Source organism: Saccopteryx leptura, chromosome 7, assembly GCF_036850995.1.
Source record: "Saccopteryx leptura isolate mSacLep1 chromosome 7, mSacLep1_pri_phased_curated, whole genome shotgun sequence".
Taxonomy (NCBI): Eukaryota; Metazoa; Chordata; class Mammalia; order Chiroptera; family Emballonuridae; genus Saccopteryx; species Saccopteryx leptura.
Genome location: NC_089509.1, coordinates 65,219,133 through 65,234,903, shown reverse-complemented (window position 1 = coordinate 65,234,903; position 15,771 = coordinate 65,219,133). Strand labels below are relative to the sequence as shown.

Here is a 15,771-nt window from a genome sequence, read left to right as displayed (position 1 = left end):
CTCTAGAGTGACAGGCATCACCTTGCCTCTGTAATCCTGTCATTTCTGCCTTACTTTTCGAAGTTTCCTGATTCCCAGAGGTTTTTCTATTCAGCACATCTCTTCTTCCTCCTCTTTCTCCTTCCTCCCCTGATGTATTCAGTTCAAATTTATGATTTTTTTTTCCCACCTGAAGTGGCCGCCCTGTTCTTGCCTTCCAGAAATGGTGCAACTACAAGGAAGGAAAGGTGGAAGTGGTTGCTAGTCAGTCGGAATGTATTGATCACACAGCTCATCAGCAAAGAGCGGCGCTGGTGTTCCTTGCTCTCTCTGCAGCTGCCCATGAGCACAGCACAGCTAGGCACCCCCAGTCCTCTCCCGTGCTTCCACTTCCTTTATCACATTGTTCTCAAGCTGTGCTTTCCAGATGCCTGGGAGTTTAGAGATGTATTCTCAGAGACCCACAAATACCTAAAATAATTTCAAATGTTTGATTATTATCTTAAAATATTTAATATAAGATGTGAAATATTGATGCTTACACTTGTGTTTATTTTTTATTTCATTGGTGCCAGTGGAGTAGCCATTTGTCTTTTTTGGTGGTTTCTCTAACTAGCAGTCCACGAACTTGCGCTCTGATTTCCCGAGTTCTTTAGATTGGGAAGCACTGCCTACAGTGCTGGCAATGGGCCCGGACAAGATGAGCAGTCTGTCGGGATTGGTGCTGCTCATTCCTCACACATCTACTGTATACAGTATTTCCTACGAGCCTTACACTCTGCTGTGCACTGGGGATTTACAATGTCCCTGAAGCAGTCTTATAGAAACAGAGAACAGGCTGATGGCTGCCAGAGGGGAGGTTTAGAGAACTGGGTGAAAAAGGTGAAGGATTAAGAAGTACAAATTGGCAGTTACAGAATAGTCATGAGGATGTAAAGTACAGCTTAGGGGATAGAGTCAATAGTATTGTAATCACAATATTGGTGCCAGGTGGATTCTGAAAATATCAAGGAACCCTTTGTAAAGTATAGGATTATTTAATCACCATGCTGTATACCTGAAACTAACACAAAATAATATTGAGTGTAAACTGTAATTAAAAAACAAAATTAAATATGCCCTTATTCTTGGGTTAGTGGGGAAGTCAGATACATAAAGAATATTTTAATGCCACCAATAGTACACAAGTGTTCCCTTTTCTCTGCGTCCTTATCAACACTGCTGTTTGGTCACTTTTTGGTCATAGCCATTCTGACAGATGTGAGATGATATCTCACTGGGGTTTTTATAGGCATTTCCCTGATGATTAGTGATGTTGAACATCTTTCTATGTGTCTGTTGGCCAGCTGTATTGCCATTTGCATCAATATGGTTATACTTAGTGGGTATTATGAAATAAGTCAGACAGAAAGACAAATTCTATATGATTTCCCTCACATATAAATCTAAAAATACCAACAACTAAGCATAACAGAAACAAACAAAGCATAACAGAAACAAACTCATACAAAGAACAAATGGATGGTTGCCAGAGGGGAGAGACTTGGGGGAAAACAGGTGAAAAAGGTAAAGGGAATTAAGAAGTACAAAATTCTTGATTATAAAATAGGTCACAGGGATGTAAAGTACAGCATAGGAAAGATAGTCAATAGTGTTGTAATAACTTTGTATAGTAAGAGATGATCACTAGAATTGTTATAGGGATCCACTCATAAGGTATATAAATGTCAAATCATTATGAAACAAATGTAATTTTGTATGTCAACTATACTATAATTTAAAAATAAATAATTATGAAACAAAATGGACAATTTTAATAAATTGTGATAATGCTAGTCAATTGATGACAAAGTTTCTGAAGAGTATCAGAGCCTTGAAAATGTGGGATTGCCCAATCATTCTACTTTTAGGAATTTATTTTATGGAAATAAGAGAGGTCCAAAAATATTTCTATGAAAGAATAAAGAGTCAAATGCAATAAAGATCACTGGAATTGACTCAGCCCATATTACTTCCACAGTTAAAAATGGAAACTAGATTTAACAATATTTAACAAAAGAATACTTAATTATGGCATCTCATTGATGGGATATTAGCCAGTAAAAGTAATACTTTTATAAAAATCAAAGAGAAAGTATTTATAACATAATGTTAAGCAGAAAAACAACATATAATATAGCTTTCTATACCAGAGGTCAGCAAACTTTTCTGGTAAATTGTCAGAATGTAAATATTTTAGGTTTTTTGGGTCATATTAGATTGTGAGTAGTAACTATTCTAACTCTTCTTTGTGGTAGTATGAAAGCAGCCATGGCCAATACATAAGTTAATGGGTTGTGTTCCAATAAATATGGTTGTATTTCTTTTTTGTTTGTTTGTTTGTTTGTTTACAGAGACAGAGAGAGAGAGAGTCAGAGAGAGGGATAGATAGGGACAGACAGACAGGAACGGAGAGAGATGAGAAGCATCAATCATTAGTTTTTCATTGCATGTTGCGACACCTTAGTTGTTCATTGATTGCTTTCTCATATGTGCCTTGACCATGGGCCTTCAGCAGACCGAGGAACCCCTTGCTTGAGCCAGCGACCTTGGGTCCAAGCTGATGAGCTTTGCTCAAACCAGATGAGCCCCCACTCAAGCTGGCAACCTTGGGGTCTCAGACCTAGGTCCTTCCGCACCCCAGTCTGACACTCTATCCACTACACCACTGCCTGGTCGGGCGAATACGGTTATGTTTCAGTAAAAACTTATGGACATTAAAATTTGAATATTGTATAATATTCATGTGTCATAAAATAGTATTTTAAAAATTTTTGGTTTGGGTCCTGGCCTGTGGCTCAGCAGTAGAGCTTTAGCCCAGCATGTGGAAGTCCTGGGTTCGATTCCTGGCCAGGGCACACAGGAGAAGTGCCCATCTGCTTCTCCACCCTTCTCCCTCTCTTTCCTCTATATCTCTCTCTTCCCCTCCTGCAGCCAAGGCTCCACTGGATCAAAGATGGCCTGGGCCCTGAGAAAGGCTCCGTGGCTTCCATCTCAGGTGCTAGTATGGTTCCAGCTGCAAGGGAGCAACTGCCCAGACAGGCAGAGCATCGCTCCTTGGTGGGCATGCTGGGTAGATCCTGGTTGGGCACATGTAGAAATCTGTCTGACTGCCTCCCTACTTCTAACTTTGGAAAAATACAAAAATTAAAAAATAAAATAAAAATTTTGGTTTTAACTACTTAATGTAAAATTTAAAGTAACATATAAACCATTCTTAGTGTGCAGACCATATAAAAATAGATGACAGGCTGGATTTGGACTGTGGAGTATAGTTTACTGATCTCTGGTCTACATACATATGACAGTGATTTTCAACCAGTGTGCTGCAAAAATTTTCAAAACATGCAATACCTGACTATTTAGCCAGAGACACAAGCCTCTTTTCCCTTAGATTGTCAAAGAAGAAAAATTACAATATCCAACACAACAATTGCCATCTGGTGTGAATGCCCTATCATGAACCATAAATACATAGGTCATGTAATAGAGTTGGTCATCTTGCATAGTAAGTTTGCATCTGATTGGTTAATTCTTGGTACCAGAAATTCTTATACACAAGGACAGACACCTGATTTTTTGAAAAGTCACTTTGGAGCAAAAGAGTAGGTAATTACTACAACTCTTTTTTTTGGAAATTAATAAAAATTATACCATTTTTTTGTAAGATTGGCAAAAAAGATCTATTTTTGGTGTGCCATAGAATTTTGGTATTTAGTTTATATGTTCCATGAGAAGAAAAAGGTTGAAAATTGCTGCTATATGAGTCTTTATGTGTGTGTATAGTTATGTAAAACCATGTGAATATTAATGCTGGTTATCTCTGGGCAATGGATTATAGATAATTTTTATTTTTTATAATTTTTAAAATTCCTTCATTTTTCATATAAAATTGCATTATTTTCATAATCATAAAAATAAAAAATAACTCACTATAAAAATTGATATGATAGTGAAAGGCACTTTAGAGGGACAAATACCTAAGACCTAAAGAGTATGAGGGTGAAGGAAGACTTGTTAGAAGAGGATGATGATAAAGAATTATTCAGGCACAGGTGAGTCACAGGAGGGAGTAGGAAGCATGAGGGGCAAAAAGGGTGAGCACTGTGGGCTGGACACAAAGGTTAGGCCGTGTGAGTGTCAGGGAACCACAAGGATTTCAGAATACTGGAGAGCAGTGTGAGGAAATGAACAGAGAGAAGTAAGATTAGAAAGAAGTCAAGCACTAAGGGTCTTACTTGCTATGCTTGTACTTTGAATTTTATCTTAAAATCCCTTGGAAGCTATTGAAAAATTTATGAGTTACTGAGTGACATGATTATAGTTTAGATATAGAAATATCTACATGGCAGCAGAGAGGAAAGTAGGTTAGGTATGGGTGTTCTTGCAGGCAGGAGGACAACTTGAGAAGCAACAGGAATTCAGGTGAGATGTGGTGAAAAACTATACCGAGGCAAGGGGAGGGAAACAGAGGGATGAGACGGTTTGAATGCTGTGTAGGAGGTGGACTCAGTAGGCCTGCATGACTGGTTAGATCTTGGAATTGGAGATGTGGGGAGAGAAGAGCCAAGGTTGTCTTCCATGTTTCTGTTTCTGAAAGCCAGCTGAGTTGGAGATTTGGTACAGAAGATGGCATGCTTGGTTTCAGATATTCTGAATTTGAAATAGTCATTTGATGGTTATATGGAGATTTTCAGTAGAGTTAAAAAATCAGAAAAAGTGTATTATATAGACCCGTGATGGTGAACCTATGACACGCGTGTCAGCACTGACACGCATAGCCATTTTTGATGACACGCAGCCACATGCCAGAGAAGTATGGAGCTGCATGCTGAGAAGGATGTTTCATCCTCGGCTCCTGCATGGCCAGGTGCAGTACCGAGGTTAAAACATTTGCTGTAGTGTAGACACTCTGTGCCGGAGGTCTGTAGGCCAAAACAACAGAACTCCGGCACAAAGTATCTAGTTCTGGGACTTTGGTTAGGCTGTTAGGGGATCCTTGACCTCACTTCCGGCTGGCGGACAGGGAGCAGCAGAATTCCGAGGGGGATGCATTTCTGGGGGCCCTGTGATCGCCACTACCAGCAACCACATAACCACAGCAACCATCATCCAATCTACTGTTCTGGGGTGTCGTGGATTTCTAATTGACCATCATTACTGAGATAAGTGAGGGGGAGGCTGGGAGAGGTGAGGGCCTGTGCTATGGGTGCCATTTTCCCACCATTAGAAATAGTGGCAGCCATCTTAATTTACATAAGATGCAACTTGCAGAATTTCAGGACAGCATCTGGGCTCAGGTGTTTGTCGACTTGAGGTCAAAGCTTGAGAATCTGGAAAGGTGCCGCTTGGAGAATCAAGAGGAGTGCCACTACGAACAGGAAATTTGGAGTGCCTGGAACTGATTACCAGACACTTTTACCACCCTGAGAATTATAGCAATGGCTTTACTCACAATTTTTCCCCCTACGTACTTTTGTGAGACCTTATTCTCAGCGTTAAATAATATCAAAACCAACAAAAGAAACAGATTGACAGATGAAGTTAGTAGCGCTTGCTTGGGCTTGAAGTGCACAAAATACCAACCTTCAATTGAAGATTTAGCCAATGAAATTCAGCAACAAAAAAGTCACTAATAGGCAGGTTATACTCGTTTTTTGGCGAATTTTGACACACCAAGCTCAAAAGATTGCCCATCACTGCTATAGACAATAGTTGTAGTTGTGAGAGCTTATGCATTCACTTGGAAAGAGGTGCGGGAACAATGATTCTCACTCTTTCTTCTCCACCCCACCCTTCCACGTATTATATGGAGACAATCTAATCAATACTAGTGGCTCATTGCAATAGTCCATTCAGACTTTGGACTTACTTGCCCCCTGTCCTCAGGACTACATCAGAGCTATGGAAAAAGCTAAGTACAGCTTGAAAAAATCACACAGATGGTTTTGATATAATTTCCCCAGCTCCACCCCTGATATTTACTTGTTAAGTGAGAAGAAAAGAGCAAAGTCGATGGTCTCCTGGAACAACTAGACATTTAAAAATAGACAGAGAGAGTGCATCTATAAAAGAGAGTCAAAGCATGGAATGAAAATCAGAGTGTACTAGTAGCCAGTGGAAGAAAAAAAAATCAGGAACACATAATGATATAAATCACAAAGAAGAAGTGAAGGATTAAATGAGGATTGTTGGCCTGTAAATATCATATGAGGTCATTGTGGACCTATACAAGAATATTTCAGTAAAATGGTGGGGATGGAAGCCATGTAAATAGGAGTGGAGAAGTGGATGGGTATTAAGAAAGAAAGAAAAACAATACATTTATAACTAGAAGTTGCCCTCCCCAATCTTTCGTGTTTATTAACACAATTTGTACCATTTAGTTAAGAGATGATTTAAAAAAACCTTGCTGAATGAGTGAGAGCATGGATAAGTGACTACCTTCTTGAATAATTTTAGTTTTCACTATGTGTTATCTTCTCTGAACCATAAGAGCCATTCAGAGTATTGTTGTGTTGTATTTGATTACGGGGCAGTTTGGTTTTAGCTTTAATGGAGGACAGGGAGCACCTTTTCCATAAGTGAAATAGTTTCTACAGATCCCTGTTGATTGAGGATGTTATAAGTACTGTGGTGATAATATAAAATTTTTAGGAGTAAAGCACTATACATATATTTGTACTGCAATATTATGAATGCATTGATAAATAAGGCATGCCCGAATAAGATTCTCCCCTTTTAGGTGTGTTTTCAGATACTAATTTATCATTTTACTGCATGATTTTTGATAGTCTTTAGGCCAAAAGAGCCTTTTCTCTCCACTTAGACAAGACCTCTATAGCCGACAGCAACTGAGAGAGGCAATTTGAAGAGATGGAGGGAAGCACAGCATGCTTCAGCTGTTCAGAATCATATCCTCAAGGTTGCCAGAGACAAGAGAGAGAGACAAAGGGAGGGACAGATAGAGACAGACAGACAGGAAGGGAGAGAGATAAGAAGCATCAATTCTTTGTTGTAGTTCCTTAGTTGTTTATTGATTCCTTTCTCATATGTGCCTTGACTACAGTAGAGTGAGTGACCCCTTGCTGAAGTCAGTGACCTTGGACGCAAGCCAGTGACCTTTGGGCTTAAGCCAGTGATAATGGGGACATGTCTATGATCCCATACTCAAGCCAGCGACCTTGGGGTTTCGAGCCTGGGTCCTCTGTGTTCTGGTCCAACACTATCCACTGCGCCACTGCTGGGTCAGGCTTAATTTTTTTATTTTTATTTTTGGAGAGGAGAGACAGAGAGAGAGAGAGAAAGAGAGAGTGAGAGAGAGAAAGGGGGGGGGGAGCAGGAAGCATCAGCTCCCATATGTGCCTTGACCAGACAAGTGTAGGGTTTTGAACCTGCAACCTCAGCATTCCAGGTTGACGCTTTATCCACTGAGCCACCACAGGTCAGGCCAGGCTTAATCTTTATAGTACATAAATCCTATGTAGTTTTTAAATAACTCTTCAGGACTGTTTGAATAAGAAGTAAGAGAGATAGAAGACTTGCAGAGTGTCGTCAGGGGTTTCCACAACTAGGATGCTGGGATGTGTTGCAGTCTGGAAAACGAGGAGGCAAACTTTGGTCCCGTCCAAGAAATCGTTTTCCTACAGCGATGGAAAGGTTTGTCCAAAAGTAACAGAGTACTGCTGCCCCAGTGTTGTGCTTTTGTTAGACAGGCTTCCTAAAGTTGGTGTCTGATTGAAACAACTGGACTTGAAACTCTTTTCTGACAGCCTGTGAAATAAAATGAAATGATTTTCAAGAGAAAGAGAACTTCTCCCACACATTCAACCACAAACATTTATTGAGACCCTACTATGTGCTGGTTAGTTAGTGTTTCTCAGTAGGATTGCAGTTTGATGGGGCAGTCCTTCATCAAACCCCCCAAAATGCCTCAACATGTTTTCAAACACTCCTTTGGGAGCACTTGTGATTGAAAACCAGTGACCGGTGCCGGCGCCATAAATATGAATAAGGCAGAATGTAGGTTTTGTGTTTCCTTTATAGACTTGACATCATTATTATTAGCATGCCTGAAGTATTATGCTCTCTAGCCCTCTCCATTAGTACGTTACTTGCATTTGTGTTTCAGGCTGTCTAAATGATAACATCCTGTTCATTGGGAAGGTGGTGGTGGTGGTGGCGGAAAAGAAAGAGGTAATCTCACTGGGGGCTCAGCAATGGGCATTAAAATTGAATAGCATTTCCTAAGTGCTGGCAGCATATGTCTGAGTGCCAGATTCAGAAGGGAAGGCCTGACTCATAGGGTGACAGGGAACATGGGCAGCCACAGGAAGGAAGTTGGAGAACACTGAAAGAACTAACGCCTTCACCAAAGCTGAAGACATATCACAGAGATCCCACTGTTGTATATAAAACACCCAGATGATGGATTTTAGCTTTGGGTTCAGATCATGCTCCACTTCAGGAATCTCACAAAAGTATATATCAACTGGTCTTTTGCCTGAGATTTTGGATCGGCTGAAATATATTCCTGCTCTTTGAATCTTGCCTAGTTCATTCACTTTGTATCCCTCTCTCCTGCAGTATTTCAAATGGTGTTTGATAAGCCCTAAGGAGTACTGAACTGTACTTGGCTTCTGATTCCAGCACCCAAGAGTAATCTAAAATTTCAAGAGAATTTGGAGTAGTTTCCTGCCAATCCTTAAAGCAGAGTTTCTACTGGCTTTCTTGAAGTAAATCTCCGAGAAAGTGCAACTTGTACCGAATTAAACCCAAAGGGTTCTGCAGTAATGTTCTGGCCTTGGAATTTCAGTAAATAGAACATTTTGCAGTGGAGGTCATGGGAGAATCCCAGGGAAATATTCAAAATCATAATTGTAGTCCTTCAAGCTACTTGCCCCATAAACCTCTGCATCACCGTTTTATAATGTGTTGCTCCAGTGGGAAAAGAACAGAGGAACTAAGTTATGTGTTTAACAAGGCTAAAAGAGTTCTATGTAAAAAAAAACACCCCAAAAAACAAAAACAAAACAACAACAACAAAAAAACTTCTCAAAACAACCCTAGCCATGGAAATAGCTCCCTTCTGATTTATTTTATTGTCTTTGTGTCAAATCTAAGAAATATCACTAAAAGATCAAGTTTTTACTCGCTCTGCTCTAGAATGAATTCATTGCCTGATATATCTCTTGCTCTTCTGCATCTCCAGTGTGGAATTTTTAAGTTCTCCTAGTTTCAGCTCTTAATACAGTCTTTCTCATATGAATGGCATCTCTTAAAAGTAAGAACTCCTAATATTATCTTTCTGTTCTCCTTACATATTCTTAGACTAAAATCCATTAAAAGTAGAAACAGAAGCCTAGCTGTTCCTTTTAAATGACAGAAAGTATAAAATGAAACACATGCAACAATACAACATTAGTCAGCCCTGAAAATAATCTAAAGCTTGTTATGTGGGAAGGAAATGCCTAGCTATTATGCCCTCAAAAGCTATATAAGAAAGTATATACATTTGATCTAACTCTCCTGGCAATTTAGATAACCATTTGTTTGGTTTATCAAGACCAAAGAGAACAGAGCTGGCACATATTCAGTAGGTCTCTGAAGAATTCATTGGCATGTCCAAAACTATTTGCCTGAGACTTTTTTTTTGAGTTAGCTGTGAAATTGTCAGGCTCTGGTCTATTATTTTGTTGTTGCATCATGAATTTTATTTTCTTTCTGTATTAAGCACAAGAGAACCTTAAATGTATAATACATAACAAATGATTTTACATTGGTTAATGTATTTGGCAATTGTAGGGTAACCCAAAACCCCTGAACAGCAGTGGCTCACAGCCACAGATTTTATTTCTTACATAACATGTTTCTCTTCATGGTAATTACAAATCAGTTTTTCATGTCTTCATTTTAGGATCCAGGCTAAAGGAACAGCCCCTGCTGTGAAAAGAGAAATGGCAGAATCACTCATTGGTTCTTAAAACTTCTGCTTGGGAGTGGCCCACAAAACTCCTCTTTGCATTTCATGAGTCCGAGCAAGTCACACGGACAAGTCTGATGTTAGAAGGCACGAGGGTATAATCCTTTTAAAGAAAGAGAGAGCAAATAACTGGGAACAGTAACATGGCTGAAGCGTTTATGTGTCTAAGGATATAACATGAGAGTGTGAGGAAGGAATGGACCGTTCTAGAATTCTAAGTGGAGATAGCTCAGGTCTACTCCTTCAACACAGCGGGGGCACGCTTTTGTGTTCCTTTTTCTGAATAGGTTCCTTTTGTGCAATTGGAAAAATGAACAAAGCGTTTTCTTCAATGATAACAATAATGTATTTTCATTATTAAAAAAATTCAAAACATATAGGAAGGCATAAATAAAAAAGTACAATTCATTAGAAAAAACCTAGGTAAAAATCAGGATATGGTTTATCATAGTAAATATTCCATGTGAGCTGGAAAAGAATGTGTATTTCTCTTTGTTGGACATAGTAGTCTATACCTGTCAATTAAATCCAGTTGATTGATGGTGTTTAGTTCAACTATATCCTTAATCATTTTCTGCTTGCTGGACATGTGAATTATTGATGGAGGGGATGTTGAAGTCTCCAACTATAATGGTAGATTTGTCTGTTTCTCCTTGCACATGTATTTTGATGTTCTGTTAGGCACATACACTTTAAGATTATGTCTTCTTGGAGATTAACTGTTTATAGTTATAAAATACCCATCTTAATCCCTCATAATATTCCTTGTTCTGAAATCTGCTTTGCCTGAAATTAAGATAGCCACTGCAGTTTTCTTTAAATTAATGTTGCATGGTATATCTTTCTTCATCCATTAACTTTTAATTTATCTATGCCTTTATTTTTAAACTGGGTTTCTTGTAAACAACATATAGTTGGATCTCATGTTTTATCCCCTCTGATAATCTCTGCTGAACCCAGAAGAAGATGGGCAAAAGCAAGTAAGACCTCAAAGCTTTCCTACAATTTTCAAGTGTCCTTATTTTATTTTATGTTTTGCTTTAGCATCCTGGTTGCTGTAAATCCCTCACAGCTCTTCAGAGTGCTGACAGTGTTAAGAGAGTTTTTGCTTGCTTTTTCAATGTTTCTATGAAAGAAACTGCATCTATTGTATTTACTCTATTTTTATTGGCATCTGCCTGATGTTTTTATATTTCATTTGCTTTTCAGTGACTCTGCTTTTAAAAAATCAATTCTTGTTTTTTTTTTAAATTTGTTATTTTCTGATCTGGATTTAATAAATCCCTTTTTAGTATTATTTTATCATTTATTTTCTATAATTTTGACTTAAATGTTTAATTTTTTTCTTTAAAAATAAAGTTATCTATTGCTGTGAATTTTACTTAATTCAAAGTGAGCTGTATCATAGGTTTCTAAACATAGTAGCCTTATTTTTTTTTTCTAAACAGTCTGTAATTGTAGTTTTTATTCTCCATTTGATTGAAGAATTTTTTTTTTTTAATTTTTATTAATTGATTTTAGTGAGAGAGAAAGGCAGGGAGAGAGAGAGAGAGAGACAGGAACATCAATCTGTTCCTGTATGTGCCCTGACCGGGGATTGAACCGGCAACCTCTGCACTTCCGGACAATGCTAAATCTACCAGGCTATCCAGTCAGGGAGAATTATTATTTTTTACAGTGTTATTTTAAATATTCTATGAGATTTGTTTTATTATCTGGACCATTCATTGTTTATTTCTACTTTTATTGCATTATGGTCTGACTAGGTATGTCTATTTTAAATATTTCAATGCCATAAATATAAAGGTTTGCGAGAGCCTTATCTTTACTTGGGATTGTACTATTTGTTAATATAAAATGCCATTTTTAATCTCAATGATTTTGTTTCCATTTTTAATTTGAGATTTATATTGCTAATCCTGCTTTAGTTTTCATAGTCCTTCTTTGCCGTATACAACTCATCTATTTTCAAAAGTTACATCTTTATCTTAAGGAGCAACTCTAACAAATATAAGTTAATTGAATTTTTCTTTTTACTTGATCTGATGTTTGTCTTTTAATTAAAAAAGTTGACTCATCCAATTTTTTGGTGTTATCTAATATTTAACCATATACCTAGCATTATGTTTTGTATTTTATATCCTGATAAATGTGCTATTATTTCTTTTGTTCTGTTTTGTTTTATATCATTTTAATCCCCTTTCTGCTGATATTTTGGAACTTATTCATATTATTTTTAGTCTATTATATTTTTTAATTTGTGCCTTTATTTTTTGTGCCAACTTCAAGAATAGAACAGAATCTGTGGGGTCTTCCTCCAGGCCCAAATCAGACAATTATGTGAGCACATATTCTCCTTAATCATCCATATTTTGTTCAATCTGTAATGTTCGTTACAGGTATTCTCATTTTCACATTATGAATACTCTTCCAAAAACCTAGTCTTAATATTTACCTATATGAAGTTTCACAAACATATTAACAACAATTATTTAAAATGAAAAGTAAGTTTTAATGGGTTCATGTCTCATTTGTTTTTTTCTTTAGCACTCTCTTCTGGAAGTGTTCAAATTTATTTTCTTTAAATGTAAGGTTAACACAATATTCTGTACCCCTGGGATATGTACCTTTGCTACATCTCTAGTGTTTGAACAATATTTAAATGGGAATGCCTTTCTTCTGGCATGCTCCCTGGTTTACCACAATCTCCACCGCTCCATACTGCCTGCTTGATCTGCCTGCCTGCATAGCAGTTTGAGTTTATAAATTCTCTTCTAGACTTACCTAGACTACATACAATTTCAAATATCCAAGTGTTTAAAATGTGATCCTGTGTTCTTACATTCAGTGGCAGTCTGATTTACACCTGGTTTTTTTTTTTTTTCTTCTTCTTCCCTTGGACTTAGGTTTCTCTGCCTTATACCTCTTTTTTCCTTGATCTTAGGCTTTGGAAGATCGGGTATGGGAACTCTTGCAGGAAGCAGACAAGACAGCTGAAGAAAACAAGGATCAGAGTCAGGTATATGATGCCATGGCTGACACCCTGGGTGAAGCATGGGCAGCCCTGGTCTCCATGCTTGAAAGAAGAAGGGATCTCCTTGGGTTGACCTCTGAATTTTTTGAAAGTGCCCTGGAGGTTTGTATTTTTATAAAAACTTCTCCCATCTCAATATCAGAGCAAATAAACAGCATTCCTGAAAATGTTTTATTTCTACAAACAGATATTGCAGTTGGTTCAAAAATGGCAGGATAACCAAGATTATATGTATATCACATTTAATTTTTGATTGCCAAAGGTGAAATTTTAATATTTTAATTTCTTTATTTTAGAGAGAGAGAAAACCAGGCGGAAAGAACCATCAATTCTTGTACCACTTGTTCATGCATTCACTGGTTGACTGTTATATGTGACCTGACAGGGGATCAACCCCAAAACCTTGGCATATCAGGATGACACTCTAACCAACTGAACTACCTGGCCAGGGCCAAAATTTTAATATTTTAAACAAAAGAACTTAATACAGTTCATTAAAATGAAGTAAAATATTAAGTAAAAATGGGAACTCTTATTTATAAGTCATTATGATATATTTCTCTCTGTAGAAGACAGTAATATAATTATTAAATCAAAAAGTTACCCTGATTATGGGATTACTAGTAATGGTGGTATTGATTAAAAGCTGTTGACTAAAAGTTCTGTTGCTTATGCAAAAGAAATTGCAGAATAGTCCTTGAAATGTATGGCTTGTAAACCTAGCATTTTATAGAGTACTTTTCTAAGGCGTATAGTTGAGCTTCTATAGTTCGAACTCATTAAAATGTAAGCGAAGGAAAAGGTCATTTCCCCTGTGATTTTCTTAAATTCTGCAATTTTTTTGAGGTTCCCATTTTAACATGTGAGACTCACAGAAAATCATCAAAAGAGATATTATGTTTTGTAGAAGAAGGTTATTGGAAATTTCACTTTTAACTTCCCTGTCAAGTGGCAGTACATTCATTTTCATGTGAGATCACCACTTCATTATGATAAAGCACAAGCTTTAAAAAATATGACATTTCCAAACTGAAAATTCAGGACTTAAATTTAAAATAATGAAGGAAAGAAGATTAGTAATAGAACATAAAAACTGGGGTAGACAGTCTCATGTGTCATGAACTCAGTTAAAAGTACAAAGGAGGAGCAAAAACCTTAGTGTAAGTTTCAAGGTTTGTTTTCCACAATTTGAACATGGAAGTGCAACTTACAATTCATTCTACAGATCATCTTAAGAAGTTCTACACACAGTTTTCTTTTCTAAAAAGAAACAACCAGGTGAAATATACCTACGGAGGTCAAATTATAGATACACCTGATTTATTCCATCCTAGTAAGTGAGATATAGTTGCCAACTGCCCTTGAAATTCAGCTTATTTGAGCACAGAAAATTAACCTCTTTCAAATATTAGCCTCCATATTTGTTTCTCACTGTGTCATAACATTAAAGCTAACTGATTTTCTCTATGAGAAATTACTTCCAGATGCTAAATAAGATAAAAGGAAGTACTAACCCAACCAAAATTCACCCAGAACTTGGATTCCTAGTGAAATGACTATTTCTTGTATTATTCTGCTTCCAATTTTGTAGACTACTTCATACTTAGCTTAAGGCAAACTCCTACATGATCTGCCCTGCCACTTTAGTTTGCCAAAATGATTTTCATTAGTGATTTTTTTAAAAAGAGAATGACATTAAGAATAGGGATTTTGAAAAATGTCCCATTACCATTTCTATCCTATACAAGCTATAGTAAGAAGAAAAGTGGAGAAAAGAAAGTTAAAAATTAATAGTATTTTAGGGAAGCTATTGTTGAGTCAAATTGTTTAAAAATATTTACAATGTCAAATAACTAGCTTAATATAGTGACTACAAGTTATTTGTAATGTTCTAAAGGAAAAGAACAAATAATCTACAGGGTTTTAATTTTTTTTTCTTTGAAGGTTCTGCTCAAAGAATGCCTTTAACATCAGTTATTAGAAATGGAGTGAATTAAAGATGTAAATGTTATGTGGATAAGATTCCCTTATTGAACTATGTGCATTCATGAGTTCTTTAGAAATACAAGTATGCATTAAAGATTTCTTTTTGCATGGTAGATAATTATTAAAGGACAGTTTTTTTGTTCATAGACTTAACCATCAAAAAAGTTATTCTCTTCTCAAACATGGTGCTTCAATTAGGAAACATTGTCCCTAAGTGACAATGGCAAGTGTCCGTAAGGTTGTTCTAACAGGATGGTGGAAGACTTCTATGCATTTCACAAGGAGACATGCTCATTAGTCTCTCATTATCCCATGCCATTTATAACTGGTCTTATATCACTATCATAGCAATCATAACACAAATTTTGTTAATCAAATAGTTATAAAAATATTAAAAATCACTACTATTAAAATGAGAGTTTGGAAAATCTTGGAAAAGAAGACAAGTACTGTGATAGGCTTTTGTTTTTCTCACTGATACTATGCCTTTGTGAGTTTATTCTATACTCGATCCAAAGGTGAACATGTTGATTAAAATGCTGTTATAAACTATGATAGTTATCTTTGATTCTTAGTGTTAAAAACAAACCAGCTCTTTGTCTGCTACTATGAATATACTGTACTAACATAACTAAATATGTCTTACCTTTTTCTAAAATGTGTTTCTAAGAGTAGTTCCCCTGAGAATTTTAGCATTATTTTAAGTATCTCCTTTCTATACTTCCTTCATGGAGAAGCACAAAGAACGAGA

At 36.8% G+C, this 15,771-nt stretch overlaps 1 protein-coding gene across 3 annotated transcripts in view; it reads left to right on the top strand.

The window, feature by feature from the left end:
• The window catches only part of CCDC141 (coiled-coil domain containing 141), a 242,337-nt gene that overhangs the window by 45,524 nt on the left and 181,042 nt on the right, over window positions 1–15,771 (top strand). For 2 of the 3 annotated variants that reach the window (XM_066345145.1, XM_066345142.1), the window contains exon 3: window positions 12,945–13,136. In XM_066345145.1, coding sequence (XP_066201242.1) covers window positions 12,945–13,136 — 192 coding nt within the window. The remainder of the gene's footprint in view (window positions 1–12,944; window positions 13,137–15,771) is intronic. The other variant, XM_066345143.1, reaches the window with a different exon arrangement.